Source organism: Prosopis cineraria, unplaced genomic scaffold (genome assembly GCF_029017545.1).
Source record: "Prosopis cineraria cultivar Desert tree isolate PC_DT_omini unplaced genomic scaffold, ASM2901754v1 PC11, whole genome shotgun sequence".
NCBI lineage: Eukaryota > Viridiplantae > Streptophyta > Magnoliopsida > Fabales > Fabaceae > Prosopis > Prosopis cineraria.
Window position 1 is genome coordinate 4,139,453 of NW_026555342.1, and position 20,966 is coordinate 4,160,418.

Below are 20,966 nucleotides of genomic sequence, written 5' to 3' on the forward strand. Positions count from 1 at the left end.
CGATGATGTTTCAAAGCATTATACCTGCATGTACACTCATTTCTCAGGTCCCTATACTCTTTGAAATTTCAATATAAGCATTGCAAGCCTTCACTGGCAATGAGCACAAGCACTTGACACTGCTGTACTAATATATAAGAACTGTTTCTAGCTAAATTCCAAGCAATTCACCAACTTGATATTCCTTTTACTTCTATTTGTACGATGTTTTTTTGAAACTTCTTATGGTTCTTAGCATGATATTAAAATTTGGGCTAACCCAGGTGGTTAAATTAGTAAACCATTGAAATAATGCCTTAACTAATTTAATAAAATAATTTATTCATGATTGGTTTGATGATATTTGATAACGTTTGAAATTAATGCTATGCTTTGGTTGGTTTAATAATTGGTTTGGTTTTACCTTCTTTAGTGTAATGTTTTTTTTAAAATAAAATCTATGCCATTTATAATAATCATTTCTTTTATTTGGAAGAAATATATTCAACTTAAAATAAAATGTTAGGTTTAATAAAGAGAAATTTTGAATGATGTAAGTGGTTAATTTCTCATAATATAACAAATCAATGTTTAAATTTTTATTAGAATTGAAAGAAGTACTTGTATTTAGTATTTAATTGTGTCTCAAACATAAAGCCTTCAATAATAAAAGGACACCCGTGCTTAATCCACAAAAAAAAAGGAACAATTTTGGAATATCACAAAAGCTTTTGATAAAATAAAAAAATTATTTAATTTTAACTATTTTACTTAATAGATGTAGTTTAGTCAAAAGAAAATTATAGAAGTAGAGGAAGTAGCAATAAGCTACTCACAGGTTGCTGTAAAAGGAAAATGCAAATTCTTTTTTGATAACAAAATGCATGCAAATTCTTGTTTGCGCCAGTAAACCAGAATACCATAACTTTCTTTCGTGATATTAGCTTGACAAACGGCCATCTGAACGGTTTCCAATGGCTACTCTCTTCGCTTTCTCTGCTTCTGTTCCTCCTTTCAAATTTACCATCGATTCTCAATCTTCCCTCTCCACTTTTCGCTCAAACGCTCTATTCTCTTCCTTTCTCCCAAAATTCCCTACCCCTCTTACCATAATATCCTTCTCCGATTCTTCGAAATGGAACAAAGGGCTTCTTTTTTCCCAGGTTTTCTCAGCAGAAGCGGAGATGTTCAGAGCCTCAAGGAGGAGCTTTATGAGACACTAGCACCTCTTGATCGAGGCGCTGAGGCTACACCTGAGGATCAAGAACGTGTGGACCTGGTGAAGCTTGAGCATGCTTCTGAAACCTCTCGAATTGTACTTCCGTTTTTTTTTTTAATTTGCTGTCTTATTAATAATTGGGCCTTTTCTAGATTGCTCGTAAACTTGAGGCCCTGAACTCTGTAAAGGAGCCTCTCAAGTCCGATTTGCTGAATGGGAAATGGGAGCTTCTGTACACAACATCTCAGTCCATTCTGCAAACACAGGTTTGTGACTGTGTAACAATGGTTAAAACTTGGTTAGTAGACGCATCCTGTCCGTATTGACTATTATTCGGTTCATGTGACTTCATTTCTCTGAAAATGTATAGTTGCATGGCTTTCCACTCTCAGTTTTTTCCACGGACTACAATTATTATAGGTTAATATATGAGAAGAGTACAACAAATAGACTATTTAGTCTGATGGATAAGAAGCTTCAAGAATTAAGAACCACCTCAAATCTTGAAGGGGCAGATTAGATATCAAATTCATACAGGTTCTTGAAGGGGCAATGCGGAAGTTTACAGATTCCGTTTCATTCGTCATGTTTACACTTTCTGCTCTTTTCTTGGTATGATATAAAGGGTTGAAACTTGAAACCGTCTGTTTTGACGACTTATCAGAATACCTGAGAAAATTTTGTTAGCTGAGATATTGGATTGATTCATATTTTCTGTGCATGGAGTAAATGGTGGGTGGGTTATCGTACATGGTCACCATGTCTGAGTTGATCCTGCGCTCTGTTTTTGCAGAAAAGTTACATGTAATCTGTTCTTTGTTTCTTCTTATGATATGAGTAACTTGTTGCTTTCTTAACTTTATTCATTTTCCTTATTAAAGTGAGGATTGATTGTGGTTATGGTAGAGACCAAAATTCTTGCGACCGAACGGAAAGATCTATCAGGCAATTTATCTGGATACTTTGAGGGCTCAAAATTTGGAAACTTGGCCTTTCTACAACCAGGTACTCCTACTTTAAAAGCTGTTTTCATTATTCGGAAACTTTATTAATGTCAACTCAGTCATTTCCTTGTCATTCAGGGAAACATTGTGAGAACCAGCCGTTGACATATGTTACCCCGTTTTGTTCTTAGACACCCTATGGTAGCCAATGGATCCGCTGTGGGCTTATCTTTTCTGTTTCTAAGAATATTTAACATGGATTGAAGTGCTGGTTGCTACATGGGGCACTTGCACTAAGAGTCTTAAGAACTTTGGCAAGAAACTTTTTAATCTTGAATGAGTCACAACAATATCTATAGAAGCGGCAGATCCCAAGACAAACTATAAATGACCTTGTTTAAGCTCCTTGGTAAACTAAATTCAGGTCCCCTATGTTAATTTGTATGAATTATAGGAGGGAATCTAGATATTTAGTTTCCAGTTTACAAATACTTTTGAGTAAATTACATTAACTTTCTCTGAATTCTTCAAATTATATATACATAATACATCTCTCCTTTATTTTTCAAAACAAAAAGAACGTTTCAGATATCTCTTTTGAGTTTTACTAAAATTATACTTCCTTTTATTTCCAAAACTTGCATAAATAATCATCATAGAAACAAGGAATAAATTACATAGACATGAAATGATATTAGCTTCCTTCCTACTTTCAAGGGAGGTATTGTAATTTACTTATTGTTTTAATGGTGGTTAAGTTTTTAAAATAGAGGAGATGTGTGGTTTTAACAAAATTCAAGGGAGACTTGGATGGATTTTGGAGATAAAAAGGAGGTCTATGTAATTTCAGTACACTTTTCTCTTCCATTATTTTCAAATATTTTTTCATTGCTTGAGAAATTCAGTATTATTTGGAATTAGGAGCCTACAAATTTCTCACTATTGCTGCAGGCTACTGCTAATTTAGTTCCTCTAAACTCAAGAAGGGTGGCTGTCAAGTTTGACTTATTCAAAATTGCTAGTCTGGTAGGTAATGTGTGGTGCTAATCACTTTTTATTTTTGGTTTATTGACCACATGCTCATACAATAATATCCTGATGTTAGAGCTGGACTATCTACCTCCCAAAATTTTCTTTTACTGAATTAAGCACCATTTTTTTATTCCAGGTGAATTGCTTCTAGCACTCCTAGACACATGCGTCGTTGATACACTTGATGATATGTAATAATGTGGTTGATCCCGTATCTATGCCAACCATATTTTCGGAATGCCAATGCTGATTTTGCACCTGTAACTAGATACATGATAGTTGTACCAAAAAAAAAAAAATCTTAAAATTGTACTGAAAGGGTGATAATTTAGGTCCTGATTAGTTGTTAGAAAGGAATGAAATAGAATGGATTAAAAAAATAAAGGTAAAAATAAGATAATAAAAAATGTGGAGGGATAGATTAACCAACCATATTTATAAGGGAGAAGGGTAATTTAGTTCGTGAGTTGAGAGTCATGAATCATGAAATTTTTGAGGGTGTGATGATTTTTACATTTGTAATATAATATTCAGCTTTATTATGCTTCCCATGAGGGGGAAAGACAATTTAGTTCTTTTTTGTTTTGATTTTTTTAATCCATTCATTTCCTATCTTTTCTAGCAATCAAACAGGAACTGAGGTTTTTTTTTTTTTTTTAAAGGAATAGAGACCAGAGGAGATATTTTAAGGCAAGATCTTGGATTGAACTTACAGGCATCCCAATGCAGATGAATATTAAGCCGTATGAGAGTTTAGCTAATAACCATAATGGAGAGAGTATCTTTTTTTCTTTTTTCCACTTTGGATCACAGAACCAGAGATGTCATTGAAACTAAATCCCTTCTCTGAAAGATCTTGAGAGCATAATTCCACTCATTGGCTTACTACACTGAGGATTTTTACTCCTAGAATGCTTGCTCGTTAAAGGAATTCAATCTGAAGTTGTTGAGGAGAGATACTATCTCCTCTAAGCTAATACCTTTGCAATGAGTTTCATGGTTAATGTTATGGTTTTTGATTGTTCTGGCAGATATTCGTGCTGCTACATGCATAGCATTGTAACTTACTGTTGATTTGACTTCATCTCAAACATACAAATACAACGCATCTTTCTTTATCTTTATGTGTGTAAGTTATCTATTTTTACTAATAAATGGTTTTATGAATGCTAATCTCAGATACCTATTAAATCACCTGGGAGCGGTCGTGGTCAAATAGAAATTACTTATCTGGATGAAGATTTAAGGTAAGTCCTTCAGTTATGAGAGGTTGCATATATTGTTGTCCGTGTCTCACATGCTCACATGACCTATTTGGCCACTTCATTCTAGTATAATAACATAGCTTCTCCTTTTTTTAAATCAAAACAAAACTTCTATTTATATACAATCTTACATAACAAACAAAACATCATTCTAAAATCAGGATGATAATGGATTTGGCATTATATTTGGTCCCTATAATTTTGATTCAGTTGTAATTCATTCTTAAATTTTAATTTAGTATAACTTTAATTTTATAATTTTGACTCAATTAAAACTCATTCTCTAAATTTTGACTCATTACAACTCAATCCTTATAATTTTAATATATATATTTTTTTAATAGGAAAGAGATACAGGGCATCAAATTTTTTTTTAAAAAAAAAAAAAAACAAGCAGCCTAGCCTAAAGTTAGGGAACATAACCTATTATCATCCTCCGCTTAAGACAATAAGGTAGGAGATGATCAAAGATAATCCAACCTAGGCTAGTACCCAACAGACATATCCAAAGGGCACATTCCAAGGTACCTACTTAGTAGAATCATTCCGGGCTTCTTTCTTCAAGTTCCAATCAATTCATTCAGTGGCATTCAAAAGCTTGAATTGGTTCCAAAGTTCTGGTTTGACAAGTATTTTCCACCTAGAATCTGCATGCGCACAATCTCTCAGAAGATGGAGAGCGTCTTCTCTTCTATTGCATCCCAGCAGGCACTGGTTTGAAGGCAACAAACCCCATTTGAATCTCAGCTCCGAAGTGTGTGACCTGTTATTAGCCGTCAGCTGTAAAAGTACTTTGAACTTCTCAGGTCCCTCCCATCTTCAGATTTTAGTCCAAGTTGCACCCGGGGCAGCATGTGTACCTTGGTTTTAGCAATTTAAAACATTAGTCTAAGTTTAAAGAAATAATTTTGATCCTTATAATTTTATTTTTCAAAATATAAGAACTAATATTTTAAAAGGTTAAAATTATAAAAATTGAGTTGTAATTTAATTAAAATTATAAAGACTAGGTTGCAAATTCAAGCTTAAGTTTTAACTAAGTCAAAATTATAGAGACCAAAATATTAATTTTCCCTAAAAATAAATGTGTTTTGATAATTATCGTTAGTCCCTTATGATAATTGAACTATTTTTAGTTTTTGCAAGACAACTTGAGTAGGTATAGCTATGACTAGTCTGAATATCTTTCTTCTGAGTTATCATTTCCTAACAGAATAACAAGAGGTAACAGAGGGAACTTGTTCATTCTGAAAATGGTGGATCCATCCTACAGAGTCCCCCTTTGATTTATTGACTGTAGCAGTTGGTAGCACAATTTTTATTTTTATATTTATGTGTCCATGCAAGCACGTGACACACGCGTGTGCTTGCTTAAATTTTGTTCGAATGTTAGCCTCTTTGCACTCTATAAGCAATACGAGATAATTGAACATTAATTTAGTAGTGACCCTAAATTTATGTTTTTTTTTATTTTATATTATACATGAAGAGCACAATAATTAGTGTTTTTTTTTCTTTTTTTTTTTTCCATTCTCCATTCCTGAGCTAGTAATTACTAATTAGTATGACTAATGTCTTCTTTACTTTTACTTAACGGTATTATATTTCAGGCTATCTTCAAGTCAAATTTTGGATAGTTCATAACAATTTAGTGTATTCAAAATTAAAATTTTAGTTTTAAAATACTCTTTGAAATTAGTAAACGGAAATTGATAAATGAAAAATTATATCCTGCTGTTTAATACATAGAAAAACATTTTTTTACAAAGAAAATGAAAAAATGTATTTAGAATAAAAAATGAGGCAGGTGCATTTCTCATTTTTTAGAAAACAATTTCTATTTATCAAATATCACATAAAAATCTCTTTCCCTTTAATTTGAAATCTCATGAATTTTCAAGTTTTAAAATAAATTTTAATCACACAAAATACATATAGTTGAAAGATTTTTGGTTTCTAAAACCTTTAAAAAAAGAAAAAAGAAAATTGTTTCTTGCAATGGTGCCCACCAAGAGTATCAATTACGGTTCGAGGATCCGAGGCTTTCAAGTTATGTTTAATGCTAATGTCCTAATTACAGTTAAAAGAATTATCATTAGGAAAAAATTATTCTTGACTAAAATTGTAATTTTTTTGGGTCAAATTTTTTATTATAATTGTAATAATTCTTGTCAAAAATGTCTTAATCATAATTGGTTCATAGAAGGAACCAGTTTCATTGCTCGTTTGGGGATTCATCGCCACTAAACCATTTAGATTTAATAAAATGGTTCAGATTTATAACTTTTTACTTTTGTATTTTTTCAAAAAATTATTTTAATATAAAATAATGACAATGTTTTAATTGTCAGTTTTTTTAAAAAGTAATTTTTATTTAAAAAACACAAGAAGCTGTAAATATAAACTATTCAGATTAGATTTGAACAATTCAAAAGTAATAAGCTCCCAATACTTATATATATGATGAGTATTGAAATTGGTTCCTTCATAGAATTATATTTGTTGGTGAATAATTCTTGTTTTAGTTAAAAGTATCAATTAAACAACTAAAAATGTTTCTGAAATCATCATTTTTATGGTACAATTTTTGCAGGATTTTTATTGTACAATGTTAATTAACAATTTCTATATATAATTTAACTATTTTCTTTTCACTTTGTGTTTTTTTAATTTTTTTTAGTTAAACATTAAGTTGCCAACTTATCAATTAATCAACAGTCAACATAAAATTAAAAAAAATTAAATAGCCACTTTCCATAACGTAGTAATTATTTGTGTATACGTATGACTTAACATTTGGAAACATCATTATAATCTAATTTTTTTAATACATATTTTTATTGTATATTTAATTTAATTTTTTTAAAGTTTTAAAAACAATTTGAAAAATTTTTGAGAAATAACGAGAATGTATGCTCCACATAATATAAATATGCCGACACTCTATCATGATACGTAGTTAATAATGATGAGGTCCCAAGTTTGACCCTATGATACATGTCTGTGGCCATTGATGGTGCATGAGTGGATATTTGATTTTCCCTTTCCTGAAGAACTGGGAGTAAAAAGTTTTCTTAAAGAAAGTTAATGATGTGACTTATCTTTTAACAAGGCGGGAAAAAAAAAAAAAAAAGTCATCACAAACCAAACAATTGAGGAAGGCGAAATGGAGGATGCTTCCATGAGTCCAAAGCAGTGAGAGCCGAAAAATACAACAAATAATTTCGTTCATATTTTCGTCATCGATTTCATAAACCGTTAACTATGCTGCTTCTTCTCCTTGCCTCTCACAATAACTAACACATCCACGCGAAGAAGCCGAAGAAGGAGCCCTCTCTCCTCCTTCCTTCATGGCTTCTTCATTCTCCTCTCTTCGCTTTCCCTCCCCTAACCCTAATTCCTGTCTCGTGCGTCCTCCTCGCACCCCAGCGCTCAACTTTATCGTCAATTCCTTGCCACCGCGCAGGCTCCAATGCTCCGTCACTCCTCCTCCTCCTCCCTCGGAGGAAAAGTCGTTGGCGGTAGCCACCGGCGAGATTTTCTTGAGACTTGCTTCGCGACTGATTAATCGCCGGAGCAACGGCACTGTTGTGGGCGATTCCAGCCCTGGAACCATGTTTGAGGGTTCAACCGACAAAACGGCGTTGTATGAGGAGCGGATCGGGGCGGTGATTGAGGATGAAGTTCAGCCTGGGGTCCTGTGGGAGCAGAGGGTTGAGGACGTTGAGGCTGAGCGGGAAAGGCGCGTGGTTACCAGTCCTGGGTTTAGCTTCTCGGCAGCTGGGCTTTTGTTTCCTTATCATCTTGGAGCGGCTAAATTTCTCATTGAGAAGGGTTACATTAAGGTAAACTATTAATTTCGGGTTAAGGACTCCAGTCCGAAGGTTCCTGTTATTTTATCAATTAATTTTTGCTTTATGGATATTATCGAGATAGAATATTTGTAGCACCGGAGTTTCAATTTCAAATGAGAAGTTTGCAACAAGGTCTAGAATTTTATTTATGCTCATACGAATGTAGGTAGTTAGTTATCATGAAAACTTTTGGAGCTTGATAATCCCCCGTTCTGGAATTTTTTAACGATTTATGAGTTACTTTGTTTTCTACGCTACAATGAAAAGTGATGTGCATTTTTTGCTAGTAGTAGCAGTAGTCATGCTCGATACACTATCTTTTGGCATTATCCATGCTTAAAGTGCAAGTTTGTTCATTATTCCACTTTGAAATGAAAACTTATTCAATTTATTTATTGAAGCAGGAAACCACGCCATTGGCTGGTTCCTCTGCTGGAGCTATAGTCTGTGCTGTAATTGCCTCTGGAGCTAGTATGGAAGAGGCCCTGAAAGCTACCAAAATATTGGCTGAAGATTGTCGGAGTCGGGGAACTGCATTTCGGCTGGGGGTATGCTTATAATCCAAAAGAATTTGATCTAGTGGTATCTATAAGTAGCCAAAGCCAATTCCTAATTCTTGTTGTGGAGCATTTTATGGATCAGTGATGAAACCATATTCTTTGTTGTTTCTGAGATTTGCCTTATAGATAACATATTAGAAAATGTAGAAATGCATGTTTTGGTCCCTCAAAGATTTATATGTCATTTATTTGTATTTTTAATTTAACTCATATGACTATTGAATTTTTAGCTTGGTATTCATTAGTCCCTAAAGCTCCAAATTCTCAGGGATTAAATTGTATGTAGGTAAAATAATAAATAAAAAGTGTTTTCTCTGAAATTTGATCCTAAATGGGGATTGAGAATATTACGTTATGCCCCTTAGAATTTTTCCCCCCATTTCAGCACCCCTTATTTTTATGGTGTCTTTTATCTCATTCGTTGAAGCAGAAATTCCGTGGTGACCCTGTTTCATTCTTCTGTCTTCCCTACAAATTTCGGTATAACGCTGATCACTGTAGTTTTCTGACCAGCTATTTCTTTACTGCCACTGTTTATATGACGTATGATTAATGTATATTCTTGGAAAAATAAAAAGAGGCACTTCAATATGTTCCCGTGAGAAGCTTTGTATTTTAGGGTTGTGAAAATTGAATAAAGTTCTTGTCCATGATGGGAAGTTGCTTACATCAATTGTAGTATGCTTCTTGTGGTTGATATCCTAATCGCCCAAATTTCACTTCTTCTAGCTCAAATTTTGTTCTGCACAGGCTGTTCTCCGTGATGTTCTTGAAAAATTTTTGCCAGATGACACTCATATCAGATCTAATGGGAGAGTTAGAGGTAGGACTGGATATTTTGGAAGTTCCACTTTTCTTAACAGAAGGTTTTGTATTGAAATAATTAATGCTGAGAGCTTCATTTTTATTAATGAACATACAAATGATGGCTTCTCCCCTAGGATTTTATTTAGTTTCAGTGTTTTTATTTCATTGTTTCTTCTGTTGCAGTTGCTGTGACACAGCTTCTTTGGAGACCCAGGGGTTTATTGGTCGATCAGTTTGATTCCAAGGAAGATCTCATCAATGCTGTTTTTACTTCTTCCTTTATTCCAGGGTGATTTGTTAGTATACTATTTCAACTTGATTTGTGTGCTATTGGTCCATCCAATATCATTAAATAATTAAGGAAACTAAGCTAATAATTTATATCTTACCTTTCAGATATCTTGCACCTAGGCCAGCAACACTTTTTAGAAATCGTCTATGCGTTGATGGGGGTTTGACATTGTTTATGCCACCAACATCTGCTGCACAAACGGTATATTAATGACTTAATGTGCTGGTTGGGCTCTTTAGATTCACCCGATTGATTATCTATTTTTAACCTTAAAATAAGTGCATTGAGGAGCATTATAAAATTATTAAATTAATATGACTATGCAAATTGAAGAAATCCAAATCACTTTATCATGTGAAGTTTCATCAGGCAAGTTCATTCCTAGACTGTTGTGATTCTTACTTTTTTTCCCCCCAGTTTATTATGAAATATGAACATCAATATTTTTCAGTATTTATTCCAAAGATGATTGAACATAGTTATGATATGCCATATCTATGATCAAATTTCTACCTCAATGAAGTTCTTTTTGCTTCTATAGGTTCGTGTTTGTGCTTTCCCAGCAAGTCGATTGGGACTGCAAGGGATAGGGATCAGCCCAGACCGCAATCCTGAAAACATGGCTAGTCCTCGACAGGTAACCTTGCATTTTTTGGGGGGTATAAATATCATATAGCCTTGCAAATATTGAAATAACAATATGAAAGCATTGGTGCAATTTTTAACTGTCTGGTATCAGGTTCTTTGATAGGATTGTAATAGAAAGGGGGGGGGGAATGCAGGTTCTTGACTTCTTGTATAGTTATTGTCAGGTTTTCTAGTCAGAACATGATAGGCATTTCATTTTTGCAAACAGCTGTATATAGTTTTGATTTAAATCATACACCTGTCATGTTATTGTAGAGAATCATAAAATTCGATTTTATTTCAATAGCCTGGTGCTAATTAAGATGTGAAGATAAATATATAAAGAACTGTATATAGGGTTTTTATATTACCCTTGTTATGTGACCCTTGTTATGTGAACGAGCTTTTCTGAAAGGACCATTAGTGTGGAGCTGAATTGTAAAAGAACTTTGATGAGTTGTATTGGACAATTAGATTGCTGACTCATAAGAAACTTTAGCCATTCAATTGGGCAATGAAAGTTAGGCTTTGAAATCATTTCAGCTACTCAACTGGGCACTGGAACCAGCAGAAGATGGAATCCTCGACCAGCTCTTTGAGCTTGGATATCTCGATGCAGCTGTCTGGGCATTGGAGAACCCTGTTGAAAAAATACTGCAAGATAATGTACCTTTGGCTTGAAGTAGAGTCCTATATGGGGATTACTGATGGTCAAAGGAGCTTGTTGTAAATCCTTGAAAGAGAAAATCAAATTAGAAAACGCAGATGTGGGAGGAAATCTAAGTGGTATATAGGTGTTATTAACTAATAGTTACACAGGACGTAAATATGGTTTTATTGATCTTGTATATTGTAGAAGGATACGGAATTTCTATGTTCTCTGCAGTAGTAAGAGAATAGATGCCAGCTTACATAAAAAAAGGGTACAAAAGGGAAAGAACAATTTATCAAAATTATATATCAAAAAGGTCATTTATTTTATTTTGGGGGAATAACCAGCAAGGATCTCATAAGAATATTATTGCCAACTTAAGGTTTTTCAAAGATTTTAGTACTGAAATATGGGAGAAAGGGTATTGAATTTGGGAATTGTAGTTGTGAAGAGAACTTGACATTAATATTCTTATGAGTTTCTTATATGTCATTTTCTCTTTTATTTTTGGTAGACCACGATTGTAGTTAGGAGTGTCTTTTATTTTGAGCGGAACCTCGACCCCCCCCCCCTCCCAAAACTCTGTTGTTATACCTCTTATCAACAGCTTTGGTAAAAAAAAAAGAACTAAGTGACAGGATTGCAAATTAATGGAGTATAAATTACAAATGAACCATCTTAATTCTTTCTCAATTTTCATACATACTGTGCGCAGTATGTTGTGATATTTAAAATTTAGTAATAAACCCTCCTAAACTTGTAAGTTTGTGCTAGTTACCCTCAATCAATAACTATGTACTCCTTAAACTTTATTTGTCTGCATATAATCCTCTTCAAATTCTGAGTTATTTGCAGATAACATCTAAATTTTTAGCTATGGACAGATAAGTAATAAATAAAACTAATAATAGGAAAGTTATCCGCATAAATGCATGAGTTTAGGGGGTGTTTATTGTAAAATTTCGTGAGTTGGGGAAGCTGTCTATTCATATGTATGCATGCTTATCGCAATTTTAGCATTTTCAGATATTTTATATGCCAACAACAGTTATGATGATAGAAATCCTTCCGGCAATGAAATTGAATTAAAATTTGTATGCTTAGATCAACTTTGACATTTATGGATACCAGTAAAATTATAATTGGGAGAATTTCATTATAGCCCCGGTAACCAATTTAATTAGAAATCAGGATCAAAGAAATCTAATAAGACTATACAGGCATTTGGACAAAAATGAAAATAACTTGAGAGTAAGCTAATTGATTAAATCACCCATGAATTCAAATGAAGAAAGAGCATCTAGGAAAAACCTTTTTCCGAAATCAAATAATTGCTTTGAGCAAGTGCAAACTTCCCATGCACATCACTCTTTCCATCAAAATGATCAATCACGATTTTTGAGGAGATTGAAATTGATTTCTCATTTCTCGACTCTCTCCGTCCCGGAAAAGGTTCAACTTTTCTTAAAGAATAAAATCAATAATTCAAGCTAAACCATACAGAATAGTTGGAATAAATCCAAAAATGTTTTGGGTTAAACATTATAAAATAATAATTTTTTAATGTTCAGACTTATTTGAGCTTTATAAAAAATTCAGGCCAAGCCCAATCAACTTGGCCTGGATATCTAAATAAAAAAATTATTTTTTAAAATTATGTAAAATATAATAAATAATTCTTTAAGTTTTATGTCACTTAATATTAAAATATTATATATTTGAATGCATTATATAGATTTTTTAAAAAAATTAAAAGTATTTATATTGTCATATTTTTATTATTTTTAATTTATAATCTATCCCAAAATAATATATAAAATGTATTTTAATATTTATTTTTATATTTCAAGAAACATATTTTTTAAAAAAATTAAGTCTTATACATTGTTTAAGTATTCAAAAAATATATAATATATTTTTTAAGAAATAAAAAATAATTAATCTTACAGTAAAAAATTAATTTTAAAAATAAAAATGCAGGTATTCATGCTACCACAAAGTTTGAATGAATTTGGACCAGATATAGCCATTTGAGCTTCTCAAGAAGTTTGGACTTGTTCAAGACAGGCTTATTTGGGCCCACACAAATTACTGGTTCAATTATTGATTATCATTTTAATGCAAATATGTCCCCATTTCTTATTTTAAAGGTAGTTTATTCATTTATCAATAAAGCCATCAATTAGGGCCAAGCTTATCAGGCTAACTAGTTTAAACCTAAAAATAACTAGGGTTAGGTCACTATTTTGAAGCAAAAAATGGCAATTCAGGCTAAAAAAGGTTAACCCTTTTAAGCACAAAAATAAAAAGGTCAACCCTTTTAAATCCTTTTATTATTTTTTTAAAAATTTTAATTTAAAAAATAGAAGGTTAAATATATAACTAAAAGAAATAAATACCTTAGACTCATTTGTCCCTTTCTCATTCATTCATTAAGATTTAGTTGATAATATTAGCTGAATCTAATTTTTATTAATGTTAATTTTGATGCTATTATTTGATATTAGACTTGAATGTTTAAGTTTTCTATATTTGTTGTGGTGTGAATTGATTTAAATTTATTTTTTAAATTTAATCTTATATGTAATAACTTTTTAAAAAATTATAAATATATTTTTTAAATTTAAATTTAAAAAAGAAAAAAAAAATAAGGCTGAAGCCTTGAGGGTCGACCTTTCAGCCTTGAGGATTGGGATCGAGCTTTATAAAAGGGAGCCTTGTGATATAATCAGGCTTATTAGGGTAAGCTCGTTTAGACCCTTGCCCTTCAAGAATTGATCCTAATTGACGGCTTTATTTATCAAGTTATTTTCATTTTAATCCTAGATACATGTAATATATTATCTTTTTTTTTTTGCTCTTGACTTTTGATTAAATTGTTACAAAGGTCCTACATCTAAATTCTCACATATTAAGTTGATACAAAAATAAAAGTAATAAAGTCAAACATGAAAAATAAGGGTCGTTAGTCAACAGCTAAAGTCAAAGTGTGAAGGGATGAACTTTATTTATTTATTTACTTTGGTGCTAATATTTTCTGATAAATACGTAAGCCTAGGCAATATTCATAATATATTAAATAAATATAAAATTATTTAAAAAGAGACTAGGCGGTGGCAGTACAAGATAATATAATACTCGATGCTTAATAGCACAATATGAAAAATAGAGTCACATATTTGTTTTTTAACTTATACTTTAAACTTAAATAAAAGTAAACTTGTCAAATTATTTCATATTGAGACCAGTTTAATGATTAATGATTTAATTATTTATGAGATATTTAAATTAACGCTCTATTTACAACCGAAAGGTTTACTATTTAAATGGGGCTAATGATAGCTCAAATAGATGATAAAGTTACGAGAACAAAATCAAAGACAAAACAAACTTGCTGGAGCCTAGGAACCTAGGTACAACTCATGCCAATGTGAAAAATAGAGCAACAAAATTCTCGAGAAACTCTCAAAATTTTGGAGATTTACAATTGAATATATGCTATTTTTGTAGTCTAAAATGATGAGAAGGATTGAGTTAAATCTGACGGGTCAGCTTATATAAACCTAAAAAATTTGAGAATTGAACTTGAGAGTTTAAAAAATTAAAATTAAATAAAATAAAAACTAAAATAAAATAATATTTAATAATTTAAGTGATTGAATTAGCTTGAATAAGCCTGAAAAGCCTAAAGGATTAGAGTTGAACTTAGCAGTATGAGCTCCTTCTTATATAGTAAACTATTTTAAACTTGATCTGAATAAACTTAATTCAAATTGAGCCTGACCTAAATCAGTTCAATCTACCTGAATTATTGACTCTAATCTAAAGTTATGACAAGGGTAACTTTGTCAACTCACTTTAAAAAATAAAAATCAAAGAAGGACCATGATTCTTCAATAAAATTTCAATAACTGAAGGTTTGGAATTGGAATTAATGGCTCAGCAAAGGTGATAATAATCATTTTTCATAATTTTTATTAAAAAAACAGAGAGAGAAAAATCACAATCAAGTCTCAAAATATAATTATTTTTCAGTCTATTTATAAGTCTAATTTTTATATTTATAGGTGAACGAGATTTATAAATAATTATTTTTTATCCCGACTCTGCACCGCACCCTAAAAAAAAACAAACAAACAAACAAAGAAAGTGAAATGGGACAGATACTTTAGAGTTTAAAAAGTGAAAAAATAGTGCCAATAGTATGGGAGTGGTAAAAGTTAGGAGGTGGCCCATAACGTACCATTCCTACTCGTACTGTCTGTCCACATTAACGACACCGAAGTCTGTTGCATTTATTTGGAAATTAAACAACCACGCTCAACTATGTTATATATGTATGTATGTATGTATGTTCAGATCGTGGTTCAAATTTCATTTGATTTGAATTATCCAGGATTTAGAGTCTGATTCATTCAACTTTTTTGTTCATGAAATGAAAAATCAACTTTAATTTATTTTTAAAAAAATACTTTAAAGGAATTGTTGTATTGTTTATTCAATTAAAAATGATTAATTAATCAGAAGCTGAAAAATAATATTGATTCTTCCGAGATACTCCATTCATTCAAAAATATAAGATATTTTTAACTAAATTTTGTTCCTAATAAAGTAATTACCTACTTTCTAACTAACCTTATTTTTTTATATTTATTCTTATTAAACACTCTATAATAAATATAAAGTCATTATCAATAGAGGCACTTTAAAAAAAAGATAATGATTACACTTTAAAATATTAAAATTACCTTATTTTTTAATATTTAATTTTTTAAAAAATATTTATATTTTTGACTGAGGAAGTATTATTTTAGGCTTGAATATCTTTTGGAGATAAGTAACAAAGGGAAAACAGAAAAGCAGGCAGCCAATGACATTGTGACCCAGTGTCATGAAAGCTTCCTATGGCCAAAATTATATGTTAGTGTGACTCTCTTGAGAATACTACATATTTGTGACATAAACCTTGGCATTTTGCATTTAAAAACCCTTAATATTCTAAATTACATGCCCTCTGACTTTAAATATTTTGGGGTTTTGGCTTTACCATTAACTATAAGTAGAAAGCCACATACTATATATAATTTCATGCCATTATAGCACTTCTCTGAACAAAATGATTTGCATGAGAAACTGTTTTAAGTTTAAATATTTTTTAGAGAGAAAACTGAGCAATAGTCAATGGTTTTATGTTTTAGTATAGCATGATAGCGCACCTATACAAGTGAAAGGTTACGGGTTTGGCCATGTTTATAACTTCACGCCGTTATCACATGCTTTACGAAATTTAAAAAAAAAAAAGAAAAGAAAAAGATGGAGGAGGTAGATGATATGTTCCATGGGAACTCTCAAAAAAAAAAAAACAAAAGAGAAGAGAAGAGAAGAGAAGTTTCAAATTAAAGGGTTGAAAACATACACAGAGAAGGATGGTAGCTCCCACCATACCCCCACAAGTCCTACATCTCCATGCACGCTTCTATGTATCTCTCTCTCTCTCTGTCTCTCTCTGTCTGTCTTTATTATTTCCACAAAATGCCACCTTCATTCAAACCCTCATCATACCCTCCAATTATGTCTACTTTTTCTCTCTTTTATTCCTTCTCCATCCATCCCACACACCTACCCACCAGACCAAACCCTCTCTTCTCTCTCCTACTCTTTTGCTCTCTAGGGTTTCTCAGAGGCCTTGTTCCATAGCCATTTTGGCATTCTGTCCACCTCCCTTCTCTCTGGATTGAGCAGAGACAGAAGCACACATTATAGATAGAAATCAATGGAGGTGGCCGGTGTGCCAAAAGGGTTCTGCGAATCTGTCTCTGAGAAACCTACTTGAGAGCTTCCTCAGCTCATCATCAATTCCTGGATATGCAGCTTAAACTCTGTGCGCGCGCGCTCGTTTATGTGACCATAATCTTAATCATGTTTCTTATGTGTGTGTATATATTGACACGCTTACACACACACACAGACTTGTCTCGATCTTCTTACTGCTTCCAGCAACACACACACACTCACTCAGATTTCTCAGTCGATCTCAGACGAGTTTTCATTTTGCAGGTTCATATGTATAGTTTGAATCAGCTGCAAGACTTTCAAGTATGAAAAGTGGTCCAGAATCTCTCATGGGGTATTATTTTGCAGGTTAATTCTTGGAGACTGACACAGATAAATCTGATACGATAGAATCAATTCGTACGCATATTCAAAGTGTACATGCTACTCAATACGGTTCCTTGTACGATGAAAGTACTAGCTAGCTAGCAAGCTACATCAATGGTGGTATAGAGCACATCATGTGATGGATCTTCTAGAAGAACCTGAGTGGACCATGAAGATTATATATTATGCTCATGAAGGCAAAGTAAAGTATGGTCTTCATTAATTTCCAGCAGCGAAAAAGAAGAACATTAATTTCTGATAAATTTTGACACAACCCTAGTTTGAACTAAAGTTCTAGATATGATCCCTTTTCTCTTTTCTTTTCCTTTTCTTCAGTGCAGGTCAACCACTCGATCTACGCCTTATCGTGAAATATTATCAAAGTTTTGTCTCATCAGAAGACATGTTAATACTTAATAGATTATTTTCTTGACAAAGTGATGGTATCAACGAGAAAGTTTCAGACTCATGATAATATGAACTGACTTTTAATTACTCAACCAACGGCTAGGTTGGCGAAAAGTGACCATATATTTAATTCTGTATTATATATATGTTTTTGTATTGAGGAGGGTCCTAAATTAAAATTTGGTGTTGGGTAGTAATGATGGGGAGAATATAATGAAGCCTTTTGATTTCACTTTACAAAATGGTGAAAGCATGAGATGATAGCGAATGATTGCGTGTGGATGGTAGTTGTAGAACTTCCATTGGTCATGAATGGCTCAATATTCTTTTTGCAGCATTGGATTCCTTCAAGCATTTACACAAGTCAGATCAGAGAGATCAAATTGATGAACTGCTAAAACAATTAATTATATTGAGAGACCACCAATTAATTACTTATTACTTGTAGTGTGTTTTGGTGTTAATTAATTTGATCCTACCTAGCTAATCCTTCCGTCTTTATTAATAAAATATTTTTAATTGAATCTCTTGTACCAATTAAAGTTTGTTATTTGATTGAAATCATATACAATTGCAATTTTCTAGTTGTTTTTTTAAAATGTCACAATTAATATCATGGTGGTAGTGGATACAACACACAATTAATGTCCCATCCATTTATCAAGATAAGAGCAAAATCATCTAATTATTTAAAAATACCATGATATCTCTTATATTTAGAAGCAAAATAAACTTATAGAAATTAAAACACCTTATATATGGAGATAGAGGAAGCACTTACACATGCACAATATTGAGCAACTTTACCTGCCGCTGCCACCACCATCCTGACTGGTATCTCAGTTACCCATCAATAGATACAAGCAAAGAAAATATCTCTAATGATGCTTTTAAACTAATAGTTTGAGTTGGTAACTACTCGCCAGAGTTAGATTTTTTTCATAGAGCATCAAGTAAATATTTATTTTTGGTATGCAGTCTACCTACGTTGAGTTGAGGGGATTTTAATGAGAATTTGAACTATAATCCATATCAAGTTGGGATAAGATCTTTCAGGATAGAAGCTTTGCCATTAACGTTGTTGCATTCCCAAAGCTTGATATAGAAACCTCTAGTTAAATTGACATAACTCCCTTACCCTTAATAATCAGTTGAATCAAACGTCTAGTAGTTGGGCGCAGTCAGATTTATACATGTGGAGAACCAAGATCTTGAAAAGCATACACAAGTATAAAAATGCTACTCCCTCCTATCCTTATTATATGAGGTCTTCTAGAATGATTCTTTTTTTGTCTTTAATATAGGGCTATGAAGTATTAATGATGTTTTTTTTGTAATATTATCCCTATTTAAACTCATTAATTATATTAAGAGAAATATACAAATTTAAAAATTTTTTATTTAAATAGAGGTAACCTCTTTTTGATTCTGGTGAGGTAGTTAAAGATACACCTTATAATAAGGACAAGAGAAAATACTTTACATAGATTAAAAAATTGTTTAATACCGTGACTCTAAAATTGTGCAGAAGTAGACTGTGTAGAAAATCAAAACTTTCTATACTGGCTACATGATACAATGTTTGATAAAATTCCGAAGGCGGAAATATATAATACTTATATAATTATATAATATTAATTAGAGAGAATTAAAAACTCAATAGGGGCATGGTACCTATACACACACACACACCATGCAGACACTAAATCACATATAATCCACATAAGAAATGGAAGGAAATAATTGATAATATTCGGAAAAAAACGCCTTGCAACTCAGTATATGTTAATATATGATACTAACATTTGTCTATTAACAAAATTTACTTATAATATTTTCTAAATGTCTATAATCATTCATAATTTGATTCATAGTAAACTATTACTTTTATGAATCAACCATCAAGTCTATCCACGACATGCATGCATTAATCTATTAGATAAGATTTCATGTCCCTAACTCAGCGAGGATAAGGCTTTAAGGTTTTCAAAGAAGAAATGAAGAGTTTTCAAGACTCAGAAACTTAATTATATAAAGCTGTAGTTAATATAAATCAACTGCTATAATAATTTGTGTGTTGAAAAGTTCAACTTATATTCAAATAGCTCTCAAGTGAATAAAATCACTCCTTTAATTATTATGCTTTCTTTTGGTGGGACCATGGAATGCCTAGTTTAATTAATTGTAATTAATTTTAATTGATTAAGATGTTGATTATCTCTTATTTTTTTCCAAAACAAAAAACTGTATGTATGTGTGTTTATACTTTCAAGAATTGATTGCTGAAAGAACTGCATAATAGTTAAGCTATACGTATTACTATTGGCCAAAAATTAAATCTATACGTTTTTTTTTTTTGGCCTGAATAATAATCCTAAAGATATGTCTGATAACAAAAAGGCCAAGAGGGAGGAAAATATAAATTAATTTTTTATCCAAGTTAGAGATGAATTCTAATGATACCTCTAACTAAAAATAAATATACAAGACATGCCAGAAAATTTTCTTATATGTTATTCCCTCTATTTAAAAATGTAACGTATTTTTAATAAAATCTTACTTTCAATAAAGTAGTTACTTACTTTCAAATTAATTATATCTTTTCATATTTTTTCTATTAAATGCCTTACAATAAATATAAAGTCATTTATCAATACGGGCATTTTAAAAAAAAAAGACAATGATTACACCTCGAAAGATTAAAAATACCTTATATTTTTTAATATCCAACTCTTTAAAAAATGTTTTATATTTTTAAATGGAGAGAGTAAAATTTCAAGTTACATATAATATATTTTTTCTTGAAATGAATAAGAGAATTTATATGAATACATGTTTTTTATATTTTATATACGATTACAGTTTTATTGTAATTAATTTAGTAACACAAGGTGAAACTATGGGCGTATGATTCACATATTTGATTTGGTTCGGTTTTGAGAAAGAAAGAAAAAATCAAACCTAACCAGATTAATCAATTAACCATGAAGCTACACTATTTATAATTAAGTGCGCGTGAATTAGAAAAAGTATGCGCATGGAACATTTCTATTATCTATATCAGCATGCAAGTGAATAGTAACTACAAGATCAAATGCGAATATCTTCTAAAACACATGCATCTATTAGAGAGTTTTGTTATGTTTTAAGGAATATAGTAACTAGGAA

The 20,966-nt window shown here is 31.7% G+C and overlaps 2 protein-coding genes and 1 long non-coding RNA gene across 7 annotated transcripts; all 3 read left to right on the plus strand.

Moving 5' to 3' along the window:
• Nucleotides 1-888: 888 nt before the first annotated feature.
• LOC129284773 (probable plastid-lipid-associated protein 4, chloroplastic) lies at nucleotides 889-5,879 on the plus strand. 4 transcript variants are annotated; one of them, XM_054920239.1, is made up of 7 exons: nucleotides 889-1,258; nucleotides 1,351-1,464; nucleotides 2,105-2,203; nucleotides 3,094-3,172; nucleotides 3,837-3,889; nucleotides 4,354-4,421; nucleotides 5,653-5,879. In XM_054920239.1, exons 1-7 carry the CDS (start codon nucleotides 1,115-1,117, stop codon nucleotides 5,723-5,725), a joined length of 630 nt encoding a protein of 209 aa, XP_054776214.1. In that variant the 5' UTR covers nucleotides 889-1,114; the 3' UTR covers nucleotides 5,726-5,879. The 4 variants fall into 4 exon arrangements, 3 of the variants coding, with proteins under 3 accessions (XP_054776214.1, XP_054776216.1, XP_054776215.1); XR_008586957.1 differs by lacking the exons at nucleotides 3,837-3,889; nucleotides 5,653-5,879 and adding an exon at nucleotides 3,311-3,376 and having other exon boundaries at nucleotides 893-1,258; nucleotides 3,094-3,168; nucleotides 4,354-4,411; XM_054920241.1 differs by lacking the exons at nucleotides 3,837-3,889; nucleotides 5,653-5,879 and adding an exon at nucleotides 3,311-3,365 and having other exon boundaries at nucleotides 893-1,258; nucleotides 3,094-3,168.
• Nucleotides 5,880-7,611: 1,732 nt separating this feature from the next.
• LOC129285063 (uncharacterized) lies at nucleotides 7,612-11,560 on the plus strand. The gene is made up of 7 exons (XM_054920606.1): nucleotides 7,612-8,284; nucleotides 8,698-8,841; nucleotides 9,604-9,676; nucleotides 9,844-9,949; nucleotides 10,057-10,153; nucleotides 10,494-10,589; nucleotides 11,123-11,560. Exons 1-7 carry the CDS (start codon nucleotides 7,790-7,792, stop codon nucleotides 11,258-11,260), a joined length of 1,149 nt encoding a protein of 382 aa, XP_054776581.1. The 5' UTR covers nucleotides 7,612-7,789; the 3' UTR covers nucleotides 11,261-11,560.
• Nucleotides 11,561-16,803: 5,243 nt separating this feature from the next.
• On the plus strand, nucleotides 16,804-17,827 carry LOC129287122 (uncharacterized). Of its 2 annotated transcripts, none has more exons than XR_008587598.1 (2): nucleotides 16,804-17,597; nucleotides 17,727-17,827. It is a non-coding gene; the product is annotated as an uncharacterized LOC129287122 (long non-coding RNA). The 2 variants fall into 2 exon arrangements; XR_008587599.1 differs by having other exon boundaries at nucleotides 17,732-17,827.
• The last annotated feature ends 3,139 nt before the right edge of the window (nucleotides 17,828-20,966 follow it).